Genomic DNA, 27,300 nt, shown 5'->3' on the forward strand with positions numbered 1-27,300 from the left:
GATGAGGTAGTGGTGGGAGTAAAGCTGTCTTTGGATAGCTCAGTCAATAAAGCACTTGTCTGTGAAAGGCAAAGGCACCAGGTTCAAGTCCCAGTGTGGCACGCACTTTTAAACTTGCCAGGATGTTTAAAATCAGTGCACACTCTACCGAAGATTGAAAAGTTCTTTCTGTGTGTGTTCTGTGAATAGTGCAATTGTAAATCATCTGTGAGTGCTCAAAACAAAATTCCATTCATGAATGAAATATTTTCATTGGTAACTGATTTGACTCATTCATAAAAGACACTAATCATTGATAGTGATACTAGTTGTCAGAAGGAAGAAAAATACAATTTATTTGCTAAAGTCATAATTTCTGGATAGGCATTCAAAACCAACATAACACAGTTTTCAGTTTCTGAAAATATTTTCAAAAATAGTATTCACTGGCTAATAAATGATTGCACTCGCTGAAATATTCAAAGGATACTTTTACACTTACAATTCTTGAAGAACTGATTTCTTACTGGATTAGAACAAAGATTAAATCATATTTGCAGTTCATATTGAACACAGTAAATTTTTAAGTTCTGACATTTCTAGTAACACTGGTTAGTTCCCTTTATCCACTTTTGATACCACCAGTTTGCTGGCTATGTTATATGCACTGACACAGATGGCACAGTTGGTGTGGCAATGTATTCTGAAGCATATATAACAGCTCAAAAACAATGGAAAGTGGGGGACAACTTATAACACATAATGCGGTACTGTGTTGCGAGAAGTCATTGATGAAGAAAATAAAACTGTGGCTATGTAGATGGTTCACAATACATTTTGGTGCTAAACCAAGTTTGTTATTAAATAGAATTATGTTGAGAAGTGGGAACTTATCACTAGAATGACATCTGAGAAAGCTGTTTGATGTATTAAATTACTTTTAATAGATTTTGTAAATTAACAGCGTTTTCAAAATTAAAACATACGCAAAATCTGTACTCTATGCAGACAGCCAGTGCACGTATAGTAGTACATGTGTCTGGACTTTTCATCCATCTGCGCCCTGATCCTAACCTAACAACTTTGTGGTGGGAGTGTAGAGATTTCAAAGCATTTAAGTCTGATTTTGTATTATTTGGTTACAGTAACAGCACAGTGTGTAGGGATGATGTTTCATATTACTGAACACAGTAACAAAAAATGGCAATAGCACTCTGTCTGTAGAGTGAACTACTTGGAAATGTTTCGATTTAGTTCCTTCTGATACATTTGACCAAAGGGAGACAGTAGAGACTTTAACCATTATTCTTATGCAAAGTAGGTTCTCACTATGACTCTCACATGATACTCTCTTGTGGGTATAAGCCAGCCATGAGGAACTGCTTTAAATGGGCATTGACTGTTTTTCTAGTAAGGTATTGTCACAATGTCTTGTTAAACTGATAATGATGTAGTATCATGCTATTTGAAATTTAAGAGAGAGGACAGGAAGACAGAAAATCAGTGGATTCATGATATATTGGTACATAATATCATCTGATTTTTTATGGCATATGAAATGTGTCAGCTGATACTCGGAATTTTATTTAAGTACCATGATTAAAGATCAATGTAGCAAAATGAAAATGTTGCAACATTATGTATTTTTATAAATACAATTTAAAGAAATACTGGTAATGGTCTCAGCTTGTTTATTAATTGCAGAGAAAAAAAGGGGGAATAGCACTGTATTTCAGTAAAAGGCATTTGTACTTGACAAACCAAGTATGTTGAATGGCATTTAGCAGAAATAATCAGTTTTGCATTTGAATGGTCACGTTACACACTGGAGAGATTCTTTTCGGTATCTTTCATGCTGTAATTAAAATAATAATAAAAAATTGCACTAACAAAGCATACACACTTTTTCTAATTAAGGTTGATTGTCAGATACTACATTTATGACACAAGCATTCTTTTTGTTGCTGGGAAATTCATAAATATTATATTATAATGTTTCAGCAGTGTTCACACTTTAAGATTTGACTGTATTAGTAACAGTAATGATTAGTTCTACCCAGATTAACAATATTTTATCATAAACAAATAATAAAAATAATTTAATAAAAACATCTTCTAGAATAAAAATTAAACATCAGTCATTTAGAATTTAAGTATCTCTATATGAAGAGGCATTCATAATTTTTTCATTAAGTAGTAATAAAATAGTTCCTCAGTAAAACCATAATGGCTTTCTGGTGTCCTGCAGTAGTGAAAGACCTGATTTTCTAATTTAAAATTTCAACAATTGATAAATAGCTACAATTATTACTTCCTATGCAATGTGAAGAAACCATTTCATATATCATATTTGTATTTGTCTTTTTTTGACTGTGGCATGCTATTCAGCCAAGTGGCAACTACTGGAGCATGAATCACATATATCATGACGACATATTTACAAAATATTTGTAAAAACCAATAGACTCTTTCATAGTGAAATACATATTGGTCATCTGCTGTAGTGTATCAAGCATGAAGATAAATTTAACTAATGCTGATAAAAAATAAGAGCACATGCATAGGAAATAACAAATTGTTAACCGTAAATAGAATGTTATCTACAGAGTGGCAAATAATAGTTCATAATTGAGAGAGAGATTGTCTTATTGTACACACAAACAAAAATTAAATACTTTTAAAACATTTAATTTTATAAAATCTGATGCTGATTGTTGTGTAGTAGGCTTGGATAAAAATTTCACTCACTTTCAACAACGATTATTGTTAAAATATTGCTTCTTGATGGGCAAATACATAGTGCCAAAAAAATGCACTGTATGAGTAAATTTCCCCTGAAAATTATCTGCATTTTTGAATGCTTTTCATTTTACTTTAATAATGTGCATACAGAGAAATTACAATTAAAAGAATAATTGTTAATATTAGATATTTTGTTATATAAATTAGTGTATCTTTTGTTACAAAATTTACATGCATATAAATAAAATTCAGTCATTTGTGACTAGATTTATGTAAACATTTACAAATGATACACTGAAGTATTTCTGGAAAGCTCTAGGATAGTTTTAATCAGTTCTTTGGAAAGTACATGTCCACAGGACCATAATGTCTTTGGTGTTATAAGTTTCATACCAACAGATTTGGTTTCTAATTTACTAAGATCTTCTTGGTTCAAGCTTCTGAGACAAGCTTGTTAGAACTCTCTGGTTATCTATTGTCCTCAAGCAACTGATGTACGATCGTACCTCTGCTTCACTTTTTGGAGATGGTGGTTCTAGAACTAAAAGAACCAACAGTAACGTGTAAATAATACATGTTCTGTGCACACAAAAGTAAAGAGAAATTTTTTTAACTTTAATAATGATGTATAGCAGTTCTATTTACAGGGGTTCATGTAGAAGATCAGAGGTTTTAGAAAACATTTAATTCTGAAGCAGCTTCTGTGAATACAAAATAACATTATTATAAAATTATATATTGGCATATGCACTTTTGGTATCTGGACGCTGGAAATATTCTGAATACGGTACTCAATAATGTTTCCATATTCAACTTATCATGACAGTTTATTGGTAGTTTTTAAATTTTCCATTCAAAATTTTCAATAAGATTCATCAATGTTCTTCGAAAGTGTTATATTTCATGGGGGAGAGGTTGTTCCTGAATGTAATACAGTAGACTCTCAACTATCTAGCTTATGACTATCTAGCCTCCGTACTATCCAGCCTAATTAGTTAATATTGTAACAATATTTCTCCATGATGAAATCTATTATATGTCCTGTTCTTTTCCAAAGCCTTAGCAAGTGGGCACTGGCTACAGTGCTGTGCCACTCACAAACAACTATTAATACTCTTAGAGAGTATGTAGGCAACCGTGTGGTGTTTCTTCAGTTGCATGTGCATAGGTAAATTGTTGTTTTGTGCAATTCTTTGTCTTTTATTTAAGGAATCCAAAATGAGTGATAAAAAAACTTGTAGTGAGTATGGATAAAAACTTCATGCTGAAATGTGACTGGATTCTGGGGTTACAGCCAAAACTACTGCTTTGGAGCTAGGTGTAGGAAAAAGTACTATTGGATACCAGATGAAAAAATGAGCAGAAATTGGAAAGGGGGTGTGCTTTCCAAGCTAATGGAAATGAAATAAAAGTAAGGCAGATAATGCTGGAAGGTGAACATAAAGAAGTTGAGAAAGCTTTATTTTTGTGGCATGAACATTTAAGATGAAAATATTTGCCAATTAATCAATGGCAAATGGAAGAAGAGGATTCAGACTTTACTACAATTGATGGATGGTTGGATTAGTGGAAAAAATGATTCAGCATTTGCCAGGTTACCGTTAGTGGAGAGGCTTTCTCTGCTGACAAAGAGACTGAGCCATTGTATAAAGACTATCTTAAGATGTTAATTGATGATGAAGGAATTTCTGGTGAGCAGCTGTACTATTGCAGTGAGATTGGTCTGAATTATAAGATGCTCCTTACAAAAATGCTTGCTTCAAAAAAGGAAGTGCAACACCCAGATACAAGTTTTAACAGAGTTCAGAATTTAAACGAACCTTCAATTTGAGAAAGGAACTAAACAGCATAATTCTGGCACACTAGATCAACAAACACAGTTGTAGGTTAAACATTTTCAACAGTCACCAAAAATTTTATTTTCACCCAGTTTCATCTCAGCCATTGTGAAATGCAAACTATATTTAGTGAATTAAAATATTTGATGGCTAAAAAGTAAAATTAATGAACTATTTATCAGCATTGATGAATTCGAGTCAACCAACCCAGTTGACATAATCTGCCTCTCTAAACATCATGTGACCACTGATATAGATGCGTTAAGTCTTGCAGGATCTAGGTTAGCTTCTCACTTTTGTAGAGCAGAAATAGAGAATGGAGGAGTTGCCAGATTCATCAGGAACTGCCACAAGTTTAATGGCATAGACATTCATACATTTTGTCTACACACCACATGGAAGCATGTGCAACAGAAGTAGACTTCCATAATAAATCATTCACAATAGTAAGTGTATGCCGAGTAGCAGCAGGTAATTTTAATCTGTTCATAAATCACTTTGAAGCTCTATTGGCCTACTAAAAGTTATATAGTGGTTACTGGTGATTTTAACATAGATTTTCTTGAAAGCTCTTCTAGTAAGAACTTATTGCAGTCAGTGCACTGTCATTCAACTTAATTAATACTTTTAACTTTCAAACTAGAGGAGCTAAGGGCTCAAAGATGTCCATTTATAATATCTTTACAGAAAAAAAACACATTTCTATCATAAAACCTATAATAAGTAGTCTCTCAGATCATGACATGCAGTTCCTTTTGCTAAATGTTAATACTGACCAGGATATAAAATTTACTAAATCTGAATTCAAGAGGCTAGTCATTAAGCTAAACATTTATTGTTTCAGGAAACTCCTCAAAGACACGAATTGGAGTAATGTGTACAATGCTCATAGCATGTTTTCCTCCAAACCTAGATTAGATCCTTGTTTTTTAAAAAAACTATGGATTATACAAGGAATAAAGGTATCCCGTAAGACAAAACGGAAACTACATTTACCAGTCAGAAACAGATCTGATGTAAATAAATGCTGCGGACTGCAAAATATTGAAGATAGTAATATGGACATCAAAGCAAATGCTTTATGATAACAGGATAGTCACACCAGATAAGAAAATAAAGACAATGTGGGATTTTTGTTGGGTTGTAGCCCAAGGAAACACGCACATTTCTGTAGGGCTCAGTATATTTCATACAGACGTCCACATTACAACAAATCATGCAGCGAATTCAAAAGGCAAGATGGCATGGGCCATCAGGTTCACAAAGTCAAAGAACTTGCAATGGCAGAGATACATCATTTGTACTTGTCGATGGCAGAGCAATATGGTTTATAGTGCAGGAAGGGACTAATACAATCACAGACGAAGAGAAGCACATAGCATTGAGAGTAAATGTTACATGGGTAACAGATGTGTGCAGTGTTGCTGAACTTTTCATTAAGAACTTCATAACTGTTACTAAAAAGATGGGGTTGTCAGGTTCTGTAGGTGCTGCCTTGAATATCTCAGACCAGCCGCTAAAAATAACTACAACAGCAAGAGTATGGCCATCACAACACCAGTAGAAGTAATGATCACTGTAAAATCCTACAAATCACGAAAATCTAGTGCTTATGATAACATATCAATGAAGATGATTAAACAGTGACCAAGCCTCTGAGTTTAGTGACATTACTAGTTATTTGTGTAACCAGTGGAACATTTTCTGAAAAGTTGAAATATGCTAAAATTAAGCCTTTGTATAAGAATGGAGATAAAGAAATGCCATCAAACTTCTGTCCAATATCACTTTTACCTGCACACTCAAAAATTTTAGAAAGGTGATATACAGTATTTTATTAACCATCTGACCACCAATAAAATATTATCCAAGTCACATCTTGGATTTCTAAAGGGTTTTGATATTGAGAAGGCTATCTACAGATACAGCGAGAATGTACTTAATTAATAAGACAATAAATTACAGGCTAAGTGAATCAGAATATTATGGAGTAACAGGAACTGCTGCAAAATGGTTCAAGTCCTATATCTCTGACGGCAAACAAAGTGTGTCAATAGAAAAGACATGCATTAAGTATCAGGCACCATCTAAATGTGAACAATAATGTGTGGTGTCCCCCAAGGTTCCATCTTAACACACTTACTTTTTCTTCTGCATGACCTTTCATCAATAACATTACCAGCCACCAAGTTTGTTTTGTTTGCAGATGATAGAAACATTGCAATAAATAGTCAATCAAATATAGCCTTAGAAAGGTCAGCTAGTGAAATTTTCTTTGACATTAATAATGGATTACTAGCCAATTTCTGTCACTAAACCTTGGGGAAAAAAACTATATGCAGTTCAGAACTTGTAAAAGATTTCCTGCCAGTATACACCTAAAATATGACAACACGCCGATAGAAGAAGTTGACAATATTAAATTCTTAGGATTACAGCTTGATAGTACATTTAACTGGGAAGTGCATACCATAGAACTTCTGAAGTGCCTAAACAAATCTCTATTTCCAAGCCAAATGTGGTCAGACATACTAAAATAAAAAAGGTAGTGTACTATGCTTACCTTCATTCTGTAATGTCATACAGGATTATTCTCTGGGTAACTCATCAAATGAAGCTAAAGTGTTCTGAGCCCAAAAAAGTGTATTATGAATTATTTGTTGTGTGAACTCAAGAACATCCTGCAGAGGAAACTGCTAAAAGCCAGCTGTAATCAACTCTCTAAAGTTCTAGCTCATATATTCAATTCCTCTCTAAATCAAGGTATCTGCCCTGACAGAATGAAGTATGTTACTGTGAAGCCCCTCTATAAAAAAATGTGATCCCACAGATGTTTCCAACTGTCGTTCTATCTCTCTTGTAACAGCATTTTCTAAAGTCTTTGAAAAATTAATTACGCCAGGATTTTCTATCACCTTGAAAAATTTGCACTAATTAGTAAACAACAATTTGGTTTCAGATCAGGCATATCTACAACTGAAGAAATTTACACGCTTACAAATAACGTCATAGAATGCCTTGACAACAAAAAAATTACCCATTGGCATATTCTGTGACCTGACTAAGGCTTTCGACTGCATCGAACACACAATACTTTTAGGAAAAGCAGCCCAATATGGAATCCGTGGACAAATGGGTAACTGGCTCAGATCATATCTAGAAGACAGACAACAAAAAATAGTATTAGGTGTTAACAATCTACAAGTAGGAGAGGTAGAGTCTGACTGGGGAACAGTATATCATGGAGTTCCACAAGGGTCAGTCCTTGGTCCCCTCTTATTTATTATATACACTCCTGGAAATTGAAATAAGAACACCGTGAATTCATTGTCCCAGGAAGGGGAAACTTTATTGACACATTCCTGGGGTCAGATACATCACATGATCACACTGACAGAACCACAGGCTAATAGACACAGGCAACAGAGCATGCACAATGTCGGCACTAGTACAGTGTATATCCACCTTTCGCAGCAATGCAGGCTGCTATTCTCCCATGGACACGATCGTAGAGATCCTGGATGTAGTCCTGTGGAATGGCTTGCCATGCCATTTCCACCTGGCGCCTCAGTTGGACCAGCGTTCGTGCTGGACGTGCAGACCGCGTGAGATGACGCTTCATCCAGTCCCAAACATGCTCAATGGGGGACAGATCCAGAGATCTTGCAGGCCAGGGTAGTTGACTTACACCTTCTAGAGCACGTTGGGTGGCACGGGATACATGCGGACGTGCATTGTCCTGTTGGAACAGCAAGTTCCCTTGCCGGTCTAGGAATGGTAGAACGATGGGTTCGATGACGGTTTGGATGTACCATGCACTATTCAGTGTCCCCTCGACGATCACCAGTGGTGTACGGCCAGTGTAGGAGATCGCTCCCCACACCATGATGCCGGGTGTTGGCCCTGTGTGCCTCGGTCGTATGCAGTCCTGATTGTGGCGCTCACCTGCACGGCGCCAAACATGCATACGACCATCATTGGCACCAAGGCAGAAGCGACTCTCATCGCTGAAGACGACACGTCTCCATTCGTCCCTCCATTCACGCCTGTCGCGACACTACTGGAGGCGGGCTGCACGATGTTGGGGCGTGAGCGGAAGATGGCCTAACGGTGTGCGGGACCGTAGCCCAGCTTCATGGAGATGGTTGCGAATGGTCCTCGCCGATACCCCAGGAGCAACAGTGTCCCTAATTTGCTGGGAAGTGGCGGTGCGGTCCCCTACGGCACTGCGTAGGATCCTACGGTCTTGGCGTGCATCCGTGCGTCGCTGCGGTCCGGTCCCAGGTCGACGGGCACGTGCACCTTCCGCCGACCACTGGCGACAATATCGATGTACTGTGGAGACCTCACGCCCCACATGTTGAGCAATTCGGCGGTATGTCCACCCGGCCTCCCGCATGCCCACTATACGCCCTCGCTCAAAGTCCGTCAACTGCACATACGGTTCACGTCCACGCTGTCGCGGCATGCTACCAGTGTTAAAGACTGCGATGGAGCTCCGTATGCCACGGCAAACTGGCTGACACTGACGGCGGCGGTGCACAAATGCTGCGCAGCTAGCACCATTCGACGGCCAACACCGCGGTTCCTGGTGTGTCCGCTGTGCCGTGCGTGTGATCATTGCTTGTACAGCCCTCTCGCAGTGTCCGGAGCAAGTATGGTGGGTCTGACACACCGGTGTCAATGTGTTCTTTTTTCCATTTCCAGGATTGTATATTAATGACCTACCCTTGTCCTCAAATAGTGCTATCAATATCACACTGTTTGCAGCTGACACAAGTATAGTGACAGCCAGCAAAACCTCCACTGACGTAGAGTTAAATACCAACCAAGCACTTGCAAATGCTCTGAACTGGTTCATGGCAAATTATCTAGCAGTAAGCCTTAGTAAAACTAATTACATGCACTTCCAATCCAGTTACATAAGCCCAGAAGAGATTAACATTGCACACGAGAGCCAACAGTTACAGAGCGTTCAGTGCACAAAGTTCCTAGGCGTTCACATAGATAACCAGCTCAACTGGGAATTCCACATACAGCAAACACTAAAAAAGCTTAGCTCAGCAACATTTGCCATCCGAATAATCTCCAAAACTGGAGTCATCAATGTATCAAGGTCTGCATATTTTGGCTACTTTCATTCAGTGATGTGCTATGGAATAATCTTTTGGGACAACTTACCACTTTCAAAAAAAAATTTTGTGCCAGAAAAAAGTACTCTGAATTATATGTAGTGTCCCTCCAAGAACCTCATGTCGAAATCTTTTTAAACAGTTAGGTATATTAACCACTACCTCACAATATCTCCTCTCACTCATGGCTTTCACTCTTCTCAATTCCTCTGAATGTGAAACAAATGAGGCATACCATCATTATAACACACGACGGAAAGGTTATACGCACTATGAATGGAAAAATCTCTCTCTGGTACAAAAAGGGGTAAAGTACACAAGTACAAAAAATCTTTAACGCACTCCCGAGTAATATAAAGTTTCTAAAAGAAAACAAAATGCTATTTAAAAAAAAAAAAAAAAAAAAAAAAAAAAGGCGCTAAAGGAATTCCTACTGGAAAAATGTTTCTACTCTTTAGATGAATTCTTCAACACAGATAAATAATTTGAGTAGTAATTCAGATTATTTCCTTTGTCATTGTTATCTGTATTGTTTTTTATCACTCTTGTATTTTTGTATTGTATTGTATTGTGCCAGTTTTGAATCATTCACCTTCCATGTGTAATATACCAGTATGTATTGTATTGTATGATATCTATATTTTATCTGCTTTGACTCGTTCCACATCCATGCATAATCACGCATTACTGGATCTATGGAATATGTATCTCAAATAAAAAATAACAAGGGCTGTTTAAGGAACAGAGGATGCTAACAACTGCTTCCCAATATATTTATTCTTAGTGAAATTTGTAATTAAAAATTTGTCTTTAATTTTCAAAGCAAGAGCTCAGTTCATGAAATCAACCTAGACATAATAATAACTTTCACAAAGATTTAAAGTCATTTACTTTGGTTCAGAAAGGTGTCCTCTATTCAGTAACAAACATTTTCAATAACACACCAGCAGCCACAAAAATTTAACTATTAATAATGTTCAGTTTGAGAAGAATCTAAAGGATTTATTGGTGGCCAACTAGTCCTGTTCCATTGATGAATTTTTTAGCAGAACTGACTGATGTGGATATGTTATTAAAAATGTCACAGAATGTGAATATCAACAATGTAGGAAAAGACAGATTGCTACTTACTGCTAAGAAGACACATTAAGTTGCAGACAATTAAATTACACGTACATAAATCTTTCAGCCACAGCCTTCATCAGTAAAAGAGACATACACACAAGCAAGCACACCTCATGCACACATGGCTGTTAACTCCAGCGTCTCGCACCAAAATGCTGGAGTTGGTGGTTATGCGTGCATGAGGTATGCTTGTTTGTGTGTATGAATGATGTGTGTATCTCTTTTACTGATGAAGGCTGTGGCCAAAAGCTTCATGTAAGAGTGTTTTAATTGTGCCTGTCTGCAACCTAATGTGTCTCCTTTTAGGTAAGTAGCAATCTGTCTTTTCCTACAGTGTTGATATTCCTACTAGAGTTTCCATTGTTTGGGGTAATGTGAATATTGTGTACAATCAGACTTTTTTTTTTTTTTTTACAAATTTTATGCAGTAATGTGATCATCGTAAATAAGTAGCAAGACCACAAGAGATTAATGATGTGAAAATGATAGAAACAATTTTGTATTACATGATGTCCTACATATTATGTATGTACTATGTATCAACAAAGTCTTGTGGACAAATAAATAAATAAACTGCTGTAAAATACTTTTTATTTTATTTCTTTGTTTGAAGATGCATGGGTACAGTAGCTACAGAATTATCATATGCATCTAAGTGTTGTTGTTGTTGTTGTTGTTGTTGTTGTCCTATCCTGTGCAAGCTTCTCCATCTCCCAGTACCTACAGCAACCTACATCCTTCTACATCTGCTTAGTGTATTGATTTCTTGGTCTCCCTCTATGATTTTTGCACACTGCCCTCCAATACTAAATTGGTGATCCCTTGATGCCTCAGAACATGTCCTACCAACCAGACCCTTCTTGTCAAGTTGTGCCACAAACTCCTCTTCTCCCCAATGCTATTCAATACCTCCTCATTAGTTATGTGATCTACCCATCTAATTTTCAGCATTCTTCTGTAGCACCACATTTCAAAAGCTTCCATTCTCTCCTTGTCCAAACTATTTATCGTCCATGTTTCACTTCCATACATGGCTACACTCCGTAAAATACTTTCAGGAACGACTTCCTGAAACTTAAATCTATACTCAATGTTAACAAATATCTCTTCTTCAGAAATGCTTTCCTTTCCATTGCCAGTCCTCTCTACTTTGACCATCATCAGTTATTTTGCTCCCCAAATAGCAAAACTCCTTTACTGCTTTAAGTGCCTCATTTCCTAATCTAATTCCGTCAGCATCACCTGACTTAATTCCATTATTCTCGTTTTGCTTCTGTTGATGTTCATCTTATATCCTCCTTTCAAGACACTGTCCATTCCGTTCAACTGCTCTTCCAAGTTCTTTGCTGCCTCTGACAGAATTACAATGTCATCAGTGAACTTCAAAGGTTTTATTTCTTCTTCATGGATTTTAATACCTACTTCAAATTTTTCTTTTGTTTCCTTTACTGCTTGGTCAATATACAGATTGAATAACATCGGGGAGAGGCTACAACCCTGTCTCACTCCCTTCCCAACCACTGCTTCCCTTTCATGCCCCTTGACTCTTATAACTGTCATCTGGTTTCTGTACAAACTGTAAATAGCCTTTCGCTCCCTGTATTTTACCCCTGCCACCTTTAGAATTTGAAAGAGAGTATTCCATCCAACATTGTCAAAAGCTTTCTGTAAGTCTACAAATGCCAGAAATGTAGGTTTGCCTTTCCTTAATCTAGCTTCTAAGATAAGTCGTAGGGTCAGTATTGCCTCACGTGTTCCAACATTTCTGCGGAATCCAAACTGATCTTCGCCGAGGTTGGCTTCTACCAGTTTTTCCATTCATCTATAAAGAATTCGTGTTAGTATTTTGCAGCTGTGACTTATTAAACTGATAGTTCGGTAATTTTCACATCTGTCAACACTTGCTTTCTTTGGGATTGGAATTATTATATTTTTCTTGAAGTCTGAGGGTATTTCGCCTGTCTCATACATCTTGCTTACCAGATGGTAGAGGTTTGTCAGGACTGGCTCTCCCAAGGCTGTCAGTAGTTCTAATGGAATGTTGTCTACTCCCGGAGTCTTGTTTCGACTCAGGTCTTTCAGTGCTCTGTCAAACTCTTCACGCAGTATCATATCTCCCATTTCATCTTCATCTACATCCTCTTCCATTTCCATAATATTTTCCTACAGTACATCGCTCTTGTATTGACCCTCTATATACTCCTTCCACCTTTCTGCTTTCCCTTCTTTGCTTAGAACTGGGTCTCCGTCTGAGCTCTTGATATTCATACAAGTGGTTCTGTTTTCTCCAAAGGTCTCTTTAATTTTCCTGTAAGCAGTATCTATCATACCCCTAATGAGATAAGCCTCTACATCCTTACATTTGTCCTCTAGCCATCCCTGCTTAGCCATTTTGCACTTCCTGTTGATCTCACTTTTGAGACATTTGTATTCCTTTTTGCCTGCTTCATTTACTGCAGTTTTATCCTTACTCCTTTCATCAATTAAATTCAATATATCTTCTGTTACCTAAGGATTTCTACTAGCCCTTGTCTTTTTACCTACTTGATCCTCTGCTGCCTTCATTATTTCATCCCTTAAAGCTACTCATTCTTATTCTGCGGTATATCTTTCCCCCATTCCTGTCAATTGTTCCCTCATGCTTCCCTGAAACACTGTACTACCTCTGGTTCAGTCAGTGTATCCAGGTCCCATCTCCTTAAATCCCCACCTTTTTGCAGTTTCTTGAGTTTTAATCTACAGTTCATAACCAATAGATTGTGGTCAGAGTCCACATCTGCCCCTGGAAATGTTGTGCAATTTAAAACCTTGCTCCTAAATCTCTGTCTTACCATTATTTAATCTATCCGAGACCTTCCAGTATCTCGAGGCTTCTTCCTACAACCTTCTTTTATGATTCTTGAACCAAGTATTAGCGATGATTAAATTAAGCTCTGAGCAAAATTCTACCAGGCGGCTTCCTCTTTTATTCCTTACTCCCATTCCATATTCACCTACTGTGTTTGCTTCTCTTCCTTTTCCTACTATCGAGTTCCAGTGACCTGTGACTATGAAATTTTTGTCTCCCTTCACTATCTGAATAATTTCTTTTATCTCATCATACAATTCATCAATTTCTTCATCAACTGCAGAGCTAGTTGGCATATAAACTTGTACTACTGTAGTAGGCATGGACTTCGTGTCCATCTTGGCCACAATAATGCATTCACAGTGCTGTTTGTAGTAGCTTACCCGCACTCCTATTTTTTTATTCATTATTCCTGTGTTACCCCTATTTGATTTTGTATTTATAACCCTGTATTAATCTGTCCAAATGTCTTGTTCCTCCTGCCACTGAACTTTACTAATTCCCACTATATCTAACTTTAATCTATCCATTTCCCTTTTTAAATTTTCTGACCTACCTGCCCGATTAAGGGATCAGACATTTCACACACTGATCCGTAGAATGTCTATTTTCTTTCTCCTAATAACAACGTCCTCCTGAGTAGTCCCCACCCAGGGATCCGAATGGGGGACCATTTTACCTCCAGAATATTTTACCCAAGAGGACACCATGATCATTTAACCATACAGTAAAGCTGCATGCACTCGGGAAAAATTACGGCTGTGATTTCCCCTTGCTTTCAGCCGTTCGCAGTACCAGCCCAGCAAGGCCATTTTGGTTAGTGTTACAAGGCCAGATCAGACAATCATCCAGACTGTTGCCCCTGCAACTACTGAAAAGGCTACTGCCCATCTTCAGGAACCACACATCTGTCTGGCCTCTCAACAGATACCCCTCCATTGTGGTTACACCTACAGTACGGCTATCTGTATCGCTGTGGCATGCAAGCCTCCCCACCAATGGCAAGGTCCATGGTTCATGGAAGTGTATTGAACATTTAATATTTGGAGCAAGTTACATAGCCTTTTAAATGTAAATATGCTTTTGATTTTATCTTTTTTGACCAAGTCTACATCCACAAGTGTGATTTCATTTGGGATCTGTGCAAGGTACACTAGCACATCTGTTCTTATTGTAAATATTTATTGTGTGCTCTTTTTTTTCCGACATGTTCCACATCCCAAAGATTTCCTCCCTATGGATAAACTGGAACAAAAAGTACATCTAATCTAATCTAGACCACTGTAATCTATTCTGATATAAGTGAAGTAAGGAATGAGTTACCATATTGGGTTGCAGTAATGCAAATGGCAACCACAAGCTTAGGCTTACATTAAAAGGGAATCTCAGAAACCTGAAAAATCAGGTATCACTGCCCTTACATTACACTCATTGAAAGAAAGCATGTATGAGTTTCAAAATCTTTAAAACCTTGGTCCAAATGAATTTATACCAGCTGTAGAAAAATACTTGAAAGACAACAATTTACCAATGAAAGCTACTGCCTCTTGATAATGAACTTACATCCTTGACTGCTCTTTGTCATCCAATGGACCAGGGAATCCTCAAAATGCTGAAGGAGAAGTATCACTGCCACCATCTCAGTATGTTGATATCAGTGATTTCAATCATTCCGGAAAGGATTGACTTGATAGATGTCATAAAGTGGTTGGCTGAAGTATGGGAAGTGATTCCAAACTTATGACTTATAAAGTATTAGAAAATTCTTTTAGACCATGAAAGTGGACTCTCAGCTTTTAAACTTGTGTGAAACTGAAGTGGGAAATGATTAATTTCATTGCTTAAAAATGTATCAGGCTGTGTGGAATGTTGATGCAGAGGATGTCACTGAATGGATGGCAAATTATGAAGCTGATGAAATAACTGGCAATATCATGGAAATGATGACATAGGGGAAAGTAACACAAGAGGAGAAGGCCAACGTAAATAACAGGAGAAATGTCATCAGACATTCATAAAGGTTGAAGATGACTAAGGCAGTGCTGCAGTACATTAGTGAGCAGGAGAAAGCAATGCCAGCTGATGTCATCTGTTTGCGTAAGTGGAGGGACACTGCAGCAGGGAAGAGGGTTGAAGGAGGGAAACTGCAATTTATCAAAGACTTTTTTAAAACCTCTAACCTGTAAATTTCAATTTTTTTGCTAGGCCTAGGTTTTTGCACTGTGTAATCATACATTCATAGTTTACAATGCAAATAATATTATGTTCCCTGTGATAATTATTGAAGTGTGCAAAATTTTTGAAGTGCACAGTATGTATGTAACAAAAACTTGTAACTAGCATGTACACTATGTGATCAGAAGTATCCAGACAGCCAGCTGAAAATGACTTATAAGTTCGTGGCACCCTCCACCGGGAATGCTGGAATTCAGTATGGTGTTGGCCCACCCTTAGCCTTGATGACACCTTCCACTCTCACAGGCATACATTCAAACAGGTGCTGCAAGGTTTCTTGAGGAATGGCAGTCCATTCTTCACGGGTTGCTGCACTGAGGAGAGGTATCTATATCAGTTGGTGAGGCCTGGCATGAAGTAAGAATCCCAAAACATCCCAAATGTGTTCTATAGGATTCACATCAGGACTCTGTGCAGGCCAGTCCATTATATGGATGTTATTGTCATGTAACCACTCCGCCACAGGCTGTGCATTATGAACAGGTGCTCAATCAAGCTGAAAGATGCAGTCACATCCCTGAATTGCTCTTCAACAGTGGGAAGCAAAAAGGTGCTTAAGACATCAATGTATGCCTGTCCAGTGATAGTGCCATGAAAAACAACAAGGGGTGCAAGTCCCCTCCACGAAAAACACAACCACACCATAACCCCACCATCTCCGAATTTTGCTGTTGGCATTACACATAATGGCAGATGACGTTCACTGGGCATTCGCCATAACCACACCCTGCCATTGGATCCCACATTGTGTACAGTAATTGTCACTCCACACAATGTTTATCCACTGTTAAATCGTCCAATGTTTACTCTCCTTACACCGAGCGATGCATCAATTGGCATTTACCAGCGTGATGTGTGGCTTATGAGCAGCCACTCGACCATGAAATCCAAGTTTTCTCACTTCCCACCTAACTGTCATAGTACTTGCAGTGGATCCTGATGCAGTTTGGAATTCCTGTGAGACAGTCTGGATAGATATCTCCCTATTACACATTACGGCCCCCTTCAACTGTCGGCAGTCTCTGTCAGTCGAAAGTCGAGGTCGGCCTCTATGCTTTTATGCTCTACGTGTTCCTTCACATTTCCACTTCACTATCACATTGGAAACAGTGGACCTAGGAATTTTTAGGAGTGTGGAAATCTCTTGTACAGACATATGACGCAAGTGACACTCAGTCATCTGAGCACGTTCGAAGTCCGCGAGTTCCGTGGAGCACGCCATTCTGCTCTTTCACAATGTCTAATGACTACTGAGGTCAATGATATGGAGTACCTGGCAGTATGTGGCAGCACAATGCACCTAATATGAAAAACGTATGGTTTTGGGAGTGTCCAGATATTTTTGATCATATAGTGTATTAGATAAGAAGTCAGAAAGTGTTAATAAAATTTGGTTTTGGGATTTTTGAATGGTGTCGCTGGAGTAGGAAGAGAGAATTTATAGAACTCCAGCCTATCCAGTTTTTTTGTCACCAGCTTGACCTACTGCCACATTAGTTCAGATTGTCAAGAGTCTATGGTAGGTTTAGCATGAGAAGAGTTTTAATTAGGTATACAGCTCCCTGTAATTATATTGGGATGCTGCCAGAATGCCACTCATAATAAATTTTGTGTAGAATTCTGTGGTGGGGAGTTCTCATGAAGTTGTCCTATTGCCTTTATGTAGTTAACTACTATTACGAGGGTTGGAACTTTAATAGTGGCAACTATTTATTTACAGCTCATACAAAATAGATACATGTTTCAAAGTTTTACTGACCTTCAAAGTAGTCACCAGCATTGTGTGTAACCCATTGCCTGCGATGTACATGCTTGAGCATTGTCCTGCAAAATGATGGTCAGGTCCTGCAGAAAGTGTCATCACTTCTGTCTCTAAGCTGGTCGTAGGTTGTGTTCCAAAAATGAACAGCATAGAGACAGGAGTGATGACACTTTCTGCAGGACCAGACCATCATTTTTCATGACAATGCTCAAGCACATACAGAGCAAGCTGTTACTGATTTGTTTGTATGGCGGGGCTGCTAAGTGATATACCACCTACTGCACTCCCCTGACTTAAGCCCTCGTGAGTTCCACTCGATTTCTAAACTGAAGGGAACACTTCATGGCATTTGCTTCGGAACTGCTACTAATTCGTTGGGCAATAGACTGCACCACTCAAACTGTCAACACAACTGGCATTGCTAACAGTATCCTATGACTTACACATCACTGGCAATGCGTTATACACAATGCTGGCGACTACTTTTAAGGTCAGTAAAACTTTGAAACACGTATCTACTTTGTACGAGCTGTAAATAAATAGATGCCACTATTAAAGTTCTGACCCTCATATATGTTTAGTAATGTATATTAAAACATTTAATTCAGTAAAAACACATCTAGTAAAGGTAGTCTGACAGCTTCACTAACATATATTGTGGAACTAGACGAAAAAAAAAAAAAATGTAATAATAGGCTGTAAGGACGCAACTAACATGATCCAATTGTTAATGTAATTCTGGCAAAGACTTATTAAGAAACAGATAGCTTTGTTATGAAACTAGTTTTCCATCTAACTGTATGGAACGAGAAATTTTTTAGGAACCCTGTTTATTTCTTTTTTATATAATTATATGCAAATACTTTCGTCTGTTTTGCAACATCAAATTATAAAAAAGTTCATACATATTATATTGAATTCCACATGTTACAGCAGAAGAATCCACATTAACAACATAGTCTCATCATGTTACAACAACATGGGTTTTTACATTTATAAACAAATGGAAAAAATATAGTAACTACTCAGCTGTAGACTTGATCACCTGATAATTTTTGGAGGCTTCGGCACTCTCAAGGCCATTAGCCAGTAATAAGAAAAGGAGGGTTGCCACCACCCAAATGGCAAGCAGCTTTTAAAATTCAGTGTGTGAATATATTTATTCATATTTTATTTATTTGTTTATTTTGAGCAATAAAATCCCTAAAGAATGTTTTTTGGAAGAAAAAAGTCTAACTCAAATTCATTTACATATTTGTCACAGCTTTACACTCAGGAAAACAAAAAACAGCAGAATGACTAATCTGAATCGCTGATTCAGGTAAGTAAAAGATAGTTTTACTTCCCTGTGTCACACGAACTTTCCATTAGTGGATAAAATCTTTTTATTGGTCAATTAATTGAAGTTAATATTTTATTTGAACCAAAAGTGAAGCACATTTGTCTGATTGATGCAATGGCACTCACTTGAACACAATATGCAGCACGGTTTGCACTCATGTGGTTGTGGCAAGAGACAAATTGCACGGACACCTCCTGGGGGATACAAGCTAATAATATACAGCTATAGAGCCAATAACAGAAAAGAGTAATTTCTACATATACACAAAATTTGACTGAAGTCTCACGGTTACAAGAGATACATAGATTTAATTCCCATAGTACAATTCCATTATAAATGGTTCATCTGATAACTATGATCAAGTAGCAGCAATAAAATATCCTCATCAGTCATATATAAGTAATAAGAGGAATGTACAATTTTACAGAATTCTACAGGTTAAATCAGTTGCACTATTCAGAGAGAATTTTCAGACAAAAAACAGGAAAGACACAAAGCAAATGAGAAATCTAGTTCTTTCCTAAAAATATCCTTACGACAGTATGAATCAAGTCAACTGTGACAGTGTAAGCTAAAGTAAACAGTGGTTAACTTCTGAGGTCTAAATATGTAGCACAAGGAAGAAAGAACTATATTTGATGCAGAGAACTAACTCTAATCAAGATTTAAAGGTGCAACATAATCTGTTGTCTCTGTATGTCCACCCTTTTACAGATGGTTGTGGGACCTCAGCTGCATGATGCAGAATGTCAAATCAAAACACCTTTCAGCCATCTAAATTTCCAAATTGTTATTTTATTGAGCAATCAATGTCAGCAATGCATTACACCATCTTCAGGCTCTCTGACCTACCAACGGGCAGGTGATGTTTGAAGTGATTGCTGTCTCAAAAATCTATGGATACCAGTCATTGAATGCCGACCCCTGTTTTGACTGGACCAGAGGTGGGAATCTTCATACATGTAAGTCAGGGGTCCTGAAGATGGCATAATATAGCACTGAAACTTGTTGCTCAATAAAATGATAATTTGGAAATGTAGACAACTGAAAGGTATTTTGATTTGAAATTCTAAAAATTGTTGTTCCTCTGCTCTTCAGTCTGAGGACTGGTTTGACGCAGTTCTCCATCCTAGCCTGTCCTGTCACAGCCTTTTCATCTCCACCTAACTATTGTAACATACATCCACCAGAACCTGCTCACTGTATTCACCCCTTAGTCTCCCTCTGAAACTTTTAACACCCACTTTTCCCTGCCAACTGGTGATGCCTTGAAGCCTCATAATGTATCGTATCAACTGATCCCTTCTTTTAGTCAAGTTGTGCCATAAATTTCTTTTCTCCTATGCTCGATTCAGTACCTTGTAATTAGTTATGTGATCCACCCACCTAATCTTCATATCACTGCAACTGCAACTCCTGTAACTACAGTGTGGTTTTTATGAAAGTTGTAAATAATCTCTAATCCCTGTATCCATTTTGATGCTTGTTATTAGCTCAGGATTATTTGTTGCTAAGAGGTCCACAGTGTTTTCAAAATGTACTGTACATATCACTCATCTACAGCACCACATTTCAAAAGTTTCTATTCTCTACTAGTCTGAACTGCTCATAGTCAACATTTCATTTCCATACAAGGCTATAGTCCTTAAAAACACCTTCAGAAACAACTTACTAACACTTAAATTTGTATTTGATGTTAACAAATTACTCTTTTTCAGAAATGCTGTCTTTTCTGCAGTCAGTCTGCATTTTATATTCTCTCTACTTTCACCAGTTACTTTTCTGTCCAAATAACGAAACTTGTATATTAGACTCATATGTTAACCTCTCATTTCCTAATCTAATTTCCTCAGAATCACTAGATTTAATTCAACTACATTCCATTATCCTTGTTTTACATTTTGATGTTCCTCTTACAACCTTGTTCAACTGCTCTTCGAAGTCCTTTGCTGTCTGTGACAGAATTAACTTCAGCAGCAAACCCTTAACTTTTTTATTTCTCCTCCCTTAATTTTAATTCCTTCTCAAAAGTTTTCTTTGGTTTCCTTTACTGCTTGCTCAATGTACACATTGACTAACAATGAGGATAACCTATAATCCTGTCTCAATCTCTCCTCAGCTACTTCTGCCCTTTCATGACCTGCAACTGTCACTAACAGTGAAATTACTTGTTTCTTTTTAGATTAGATTAGATTTAGTTTTCATTCCATAGACCGAAATGAGATGATTCTCATGGGTGTGAAGGTTCCATCCCCACCATGAGTCTTGTCTTCTCTGCCAGAGGCTCAGCAAAATTTCATGGAGAGTGGTTAACCAATTCTAATTAAGTTTTCAGTGTATCACTGTTCAGTTACAACTGATATCTCGCACCTATTAATCCATGTAATTATACACCAATTTGCTCATTTTTAAATTTTTCTGTGTGATTTTTAGGCTGGACCATATAGGGTGATTCAGAACTATCAAGCTATCCAGCAGGCTGTACGTGTTTCCATGGCTTGTCAGCAGTGGCTGTTTGTGTGGCAGACAAATGTCCGTGTACACTACACCATGCTGTGCCGTGACACAATCCATGCCCAATTCATCAGTCGACATTCGTTGACATGTCTGATAACCAATACCCACTTCATCCACAAGTTCTTGAACGGTTCAACGTCAGTCCGCACGAACCAATTGTTGAAGATTGCCAACAACGTCTTGCATTGTGCGGCAACGGGCCTTCCAGTGGGAGCATCATTTTCGACGTCTGTATGGTCGGCCCTGAACCCAGCATGCTACTCAAACACAAGCATACAGCTCATTCTCTGTCCCCGAAACACTTGCTGAATCATTGCAAAGGTTTCTGTAGCATTTTTCCGTAGATTCACACAGAATTTGATACACACGCACTGTTCTGTTCATGGCTCAATCGTAAAATCAACACACACCAAACACAGAGTTTTATGGAAATCACTGTGGACATGCAACACGCCCTCCCAGCTGAGTGCCACTCCTCACACTGACTCATCAGATATGCAGCTCTCGCCACCTAGCAGTGCGAAGATCTACTACTCCTACTTTCCAGATGGCAGCAACAGTCCTGAAAAATTTGGATTCCACCTTGTATATTTTTCATGAATTGGGGGTTACAATATTCAATCTTGCTACGACAACCCTATGTTCTCTAATCCAATTATGGCTAGAAATATGTTTAAAAAAGTTTGTTTGGGTGTCTGCACTTACCATGCCCCCTCTTTCTATGCTGTGAACCACACTTTGTCTATGCTAGAAATTTTTTGTGCATTAATTTTTTGTTCACACAATTGAAACAAACTGCAGATGAATCCAGAAAGTTGAGATAAAAATTATCTCTACTTGCCCCTTTGTTTACACTGTGTTTTTAGAATAGTATGTGCTAAAAACTTCTCAGTTTTTAGTTTTGCACATATCAACCCGTTTCGCTCAAAATGGGTCATAGCAGTGGACACATATTCAAAATAGTAATGGAATGTCGAATCTCTCATGTAAAGGGTACACGAATTTTAAACAACAGTGTTACAGATGCTGCTCCTAAGTGTGAAGGAACAATTTTAAACAAAGTCACCAAGTTCATCGAAGAAGAAAATTAGTGAAGGGATTGATCACACTGTGTACAGTGCTGTTGACAAGTTTTCCAGTGGGTTTAAGTTAACTGACTTAGAAATACTTGTCCATATGATTAATTTTTCATGTGCATGTGGTAATTGTGACTCAAAAGGTCTTAGAGAGTGTGATGAGAGTGCCATAATTGGGATTGTAACTAATATACATGTTTTGTGTAAAGTCTGCAAATAAAATGTTCAGTTCAAGACTTCTGCTCCCCATGGGAAGATGTTGTATGAGGCAAATACAAGATTGTGCCAAGATGTTTAGGTGTAGGCACAGAAGGCACAAATTTGTTTTGTGGCTTGAGGGACAACATTCCATTAGAACTACTGACGGCTTTGGGAGAGCCAGTCCTGACAAAATTCTACCATCAGGTGAGCAAGATTTATGACACAGGAGAAATACCCTCAGACTTCAAGAAGAATATAATAATTCCAATCCCAAAGAATGCAGGTGTTGACAGAAGTGAAAATTACCAAACTATCAGTTTAATAAGTCACAGCTGCAAAATACTAACATGAATTCTTTATAGACAAATGGAAAAACTGGTAGAAGCCAACCTCGGTGAAGATCAGTTTGGATTCCGCAGAAATGTTGGAACACGTGAGGCAATACTGACCCTACGACTTAGCTTAGAAGCTAGATTAAGGAAAGGCAAACCTACATTTCTGGCATTTGTAGACTTACAGAAAGTTTTTGACAATGTTGAATGGAATACTCTCTTTCAAATTCTAAAGGCGGCAGGGTAAAATACAGGGAGCGAAAAGCTATTTACAATTTGTACAGAAAGCAGATTGCAGTTATAAGAGTTGAGGGGTATGAAAGGGAAGCAGTGGTTGGGAAGGGAGTGAGACAGGGTTGTAGCCTATCCCCGATGTTATTCAATCTGTATATTGAGCAAAAACAAAAAAAAAAAACAAAAAAAAAAAAAATCGGAGTAGGTATTAAAGTCCATGGAGAAGAAATAAAAACGTTGAGGTTCGCCGATGACATTGTAATTGTGTCAGAGACAGCAAAGGACTTGGAAGAGCTGTTCAACGGAATGGACAGTGTCTTGAAAGGAGGATATAAGATGAACATCAACAGAAGCAAAACGAGGATAATGGAATGTAGTCGAATTAAGTCGGATGATGCTGAGGGAATTAGATTAGGAAATGTGACATTTAAAGTAGTAAAGGAGATTTGCTATTTGGGGAGCAAAATAACTGATGATGGTCGAAGTAGAGAGGATATAAAATGTAGACTGGCAATGGCAAGGAAAGCATTTCTGAAGAAGAGAAATTTGTTAACATCGGGTATAGATTTAAGTGTGTGGAAGTCGTTTCTGCAAGTATTTGTATGGAGTGTAGCCATGTATGGAAGTGAAACATGGACAATAAATAGTTTGGACAAGAAGAGAATAGAAGCTTTCGAAATGTGGTGCTATATGGAGTGTAGCCATGTATGGAAGTGAAACATGGACAATAAATAGTTTGGACAAGAAGAGAATAGAAGCTTTCGAAATGTGGTGCTACAGAAGAATGCTGAAAATTAGATGGGTAGATCACATAACTAATGAGGAGGTATTGAATAGAATTGGGGAGAAGAGGAGTTTGTGGCACAACTTGACAAGAAGAAGGGACCGGTTGGTAGGACATCTTCTGAGGCATCAAGGGATCACAAATTTAGCATTGGAGGGCAGCGTGGTGGGTAAAAATCGTAGAGGGAGACCAAGAGATCCATACTAAGCAGATACTAAGCAGATTCAGAAGGATGTGGGTTGCAGTAAGTACTGGGAGATGATGATCCTTGCACAGGATAGAGTAGCATGGAGAGCTGCATCAAACCAGTCTCAGGACTGAAGACAACAACAACAACAACAACAACAACAACAACGGCTTGAGGGAAATGCCTGTACCAGTGAATAGATTCAGTGATTACAACAGAACACTCCTCAGTGCTCTTGAAGTTGGGTGCAAGGGGGACATGAAAGCAACTTGCGAGAAAGCAGTAGGTATGAACAATGAAGGGGAAGAAGAACATTTTGGAGTGAAGACAGATCTGTGTGTCTCTTGTGATGCAACCTGGATGAAGAGGGGCCATACATCATTTGCTGGTGTATCATCTGTCATTAGTGTGGATACATGGAAAATCTTAGACTTCCAAGTAAAGAGGAAATATTGCTGTCAGTGTGACACGAGAAAGAACAATGATGGCTGTGAAGAAGAAAGGTGGCAGCAGGAACACATGAAAGTGTGCAGGAAAAATTACCAGGGATTAAGTGGAGGAATGGAAGCAGCTGGGATGAAACTAATATTCCAAAGGTCGGTTGAAGAATAAGGTGTTAGGGATGTGTAGTATCTATGTGATGGCAATTTCAGTGCTTTTAAGACTGTTTTAGGAGTAATACTTATGGCTGACAAACTAAAATCGAAAAACTGGATGTGTGGTGCATATTCAGAAGTGAATGGGAGGTAGACTTCTCTGACTGAAGAAAGAAATGAAAGACAAGAAATTAGAAGATGGAAAGCCACTGGAAGGTGTAAACAGACTGACAGACAAGGAAATTCATACTTTACAAATATATTATGGAAAAGCTATCAGGGATAACTTACACAGTGCGGCAACAATGCAGTGAGCCATGTGGGCAATATTCTTTCACAAAATTTCTACAGATGATAATCCTCAACATTCCCTTTGTGACATATCGTGGTGCAAATGTAGAAGCCAGTGGAAAGCCATACACCCACAAACATGGTTTGCCACTTGCTGGTTTAGATGTTATAAAACCAGCTTTCTAGCCAATCCTGAAGTGCTTAAAAATGTGCACATGGGAAAACACAGAATACAAAAGAGAACTTTAATCACCTTATATAGATGCATTGTCCAAAAACAGTAATTGTGTTCTCAGTTGTTGTGGAGATAGCTACATGTGACGTCTGTCTAGTGTTCAATACTGGAATTGAAGGGAGGATTAAGTGCCTGCAGAGACTAGACTTCTGCCCAGGTGCATTCACAGTGAAGATACTCAGAAGCATTGATGAAGCATGACTGGACGAAGTTCAGGCAGCAGAAGAAAAAATGCAAAACTTGGCTATGTAAAGGAGGCATGGGAAGAGATTACTCCAGGAAGACGAGGAAGGGAATAAAGATTATGGATATGGACAAATAAGTCACTAGAGGTATAGCAATATTGTCAAAAATTGCAATAACGCAAAATTCCATAAACTATTTATTTTTAGTTACAATTTACTTTTTCTCAGTAACTGTAAAAGCTAAAGTCCTGAAATTTGGCATAGTTCTTAAGAATTACTTACTGAATAATGCTGTGCACACTTTTTCATTATCTTTTCTCTGAGAAAAGTACTCCTTAAAAATTTTAGAATAATAGAGCAGTCCTGGATAGCACAAAACTGAAAAATTAATTTCAAAGCAACTATAGCTTTAAAAAAAATCTGTTCCATATGTTTTATTAGCCTCTTATGCAGACATAAAATGTGAAATTCCAGTTTATTGCTTAATTAGTTTACAAGAAAAGGTATATTATAGAAACAATGGTAATTAAAAATTCAAATCCTTACCAGGGAATGGCTAGAGGACAAATTTAAGCCTACAGAAGCAAGAATAACTAGGGGAAAGATAAATACCACCTACAGGAAAATTAATGAGGCCTTGTGACACAAGAGAAACAGCTGCATCAATATCAAGAACTCTGATGGTAAACCAGTACTATACGAAGAAGATAAAAGTGGAATATGGAAGGACTATATAGAGGGGCTATATACCGTATTTACTCGAATCTAAGCCGCACCTGAAAAATGAGACTCAAAATCATGGAAATAAATTTTCCCGAATCTAAGCCGCACCTGAAATTTGAGACTCGAAATTCAAGGGGAGAGAGAAGTTATAGGCCGCATCTCCAAATCGAAACAAAGTTGGTCCATTGTAATATGAGAGACAATTTCGGGCGAATGAATGATGATACAGCTACAGTAGTTTGGTTCGAGTCGTAAGCTTAGCAGTTAAGCTTTACCAGGTAGCCATTGCTATGCGTCAAGCGCTCCGTCCGTATTTATACGGGTACCCTTCCTTTTCCACGTGCCTCGTCTTGTTTGAATTGATTGCTTATTTTTTCTTTGATCTGATAAGCTCAGTTTTCTTTGTTATAGGTGTTTACATCACTCTAAGCTGAAAATGCATTACTGTACTGTGTCATGCATTGTTTGTCGCATTCTGATAGTGCTTGTTTACGGCCTGTCGCCGCTCGCGGCAGGGCTTGCTTTTGTGCGCGCTACCGCCGCTTACAATAAAAAAAAAAAAAGAGAGGAATCGTCTCATTAGCGAAACAATGGCAAGAAACTGCTATTTGCTGTTACTTATACTGCTGCTTTCTTTGATAATGATCAACAAGAACCAAATAATAGACTCTGTATGATAGAAGATGTTCTGAACGAGAGTTTAGCGAAAATTTTTCTCCGTTTGAAAATCTTTGCATGCGCCTCTTTAGTACATTACATTCTATACAGAAATTAGAGTCATCGTAGATTTAAAAATCTAGTCAATTGCCGTGCTTAATTTCTGACTGTATCACTACTAAGCATAAGAATAATACGGATATAAACATGACATGATATGTATATTCCTCCGCGTTTGCTGGTGTCTCACTCTAGTTTCATAGTTTATTAGGCAGACAG

General features: G+C 38.0%; 1 protein-coding gene across 1 annotated transcript in view; it reads right to left on the bottom strand.

Moving 5' to 3' along the window:
- Positions 1–437: 437 nt before the first annotated feature.
- LOC126176527 (rap guanine nucleotide exchange factor 4) overlaps positions 438–27,300 on the bottom strand; it is a 186,330-nt gene continuing 159,467 nt past the window's right edge. Inside the window, exon 14 of the mRNA XM_049923683.1 lies at positions 438–3,262. Within this exon, the coding sequence (XP_049779640.1) occupies positions 3,138–3,262 (125 nt within the window). The 3' untranslated portion in view covers positions 438–3,137. The remainder of the gene's footprint in view (positions 3,263–27,300) is intronic.

This window comes from Schistocerca cancellata, chromosome 3, assembly GCF_023864275.1.
Source record: "Schistocerca cancellata isolate TAMUIC-IGC-003103 chromosome 3, iqSchCanc2.1, whole genome shotgun sequence".
NCBI classification, from domain to species: Eukaryota; Metazoa; Arthropoda; class Insecta; order Orthoptera; family Acrididae; genus Schistocerca; species Schistocerca cancellata.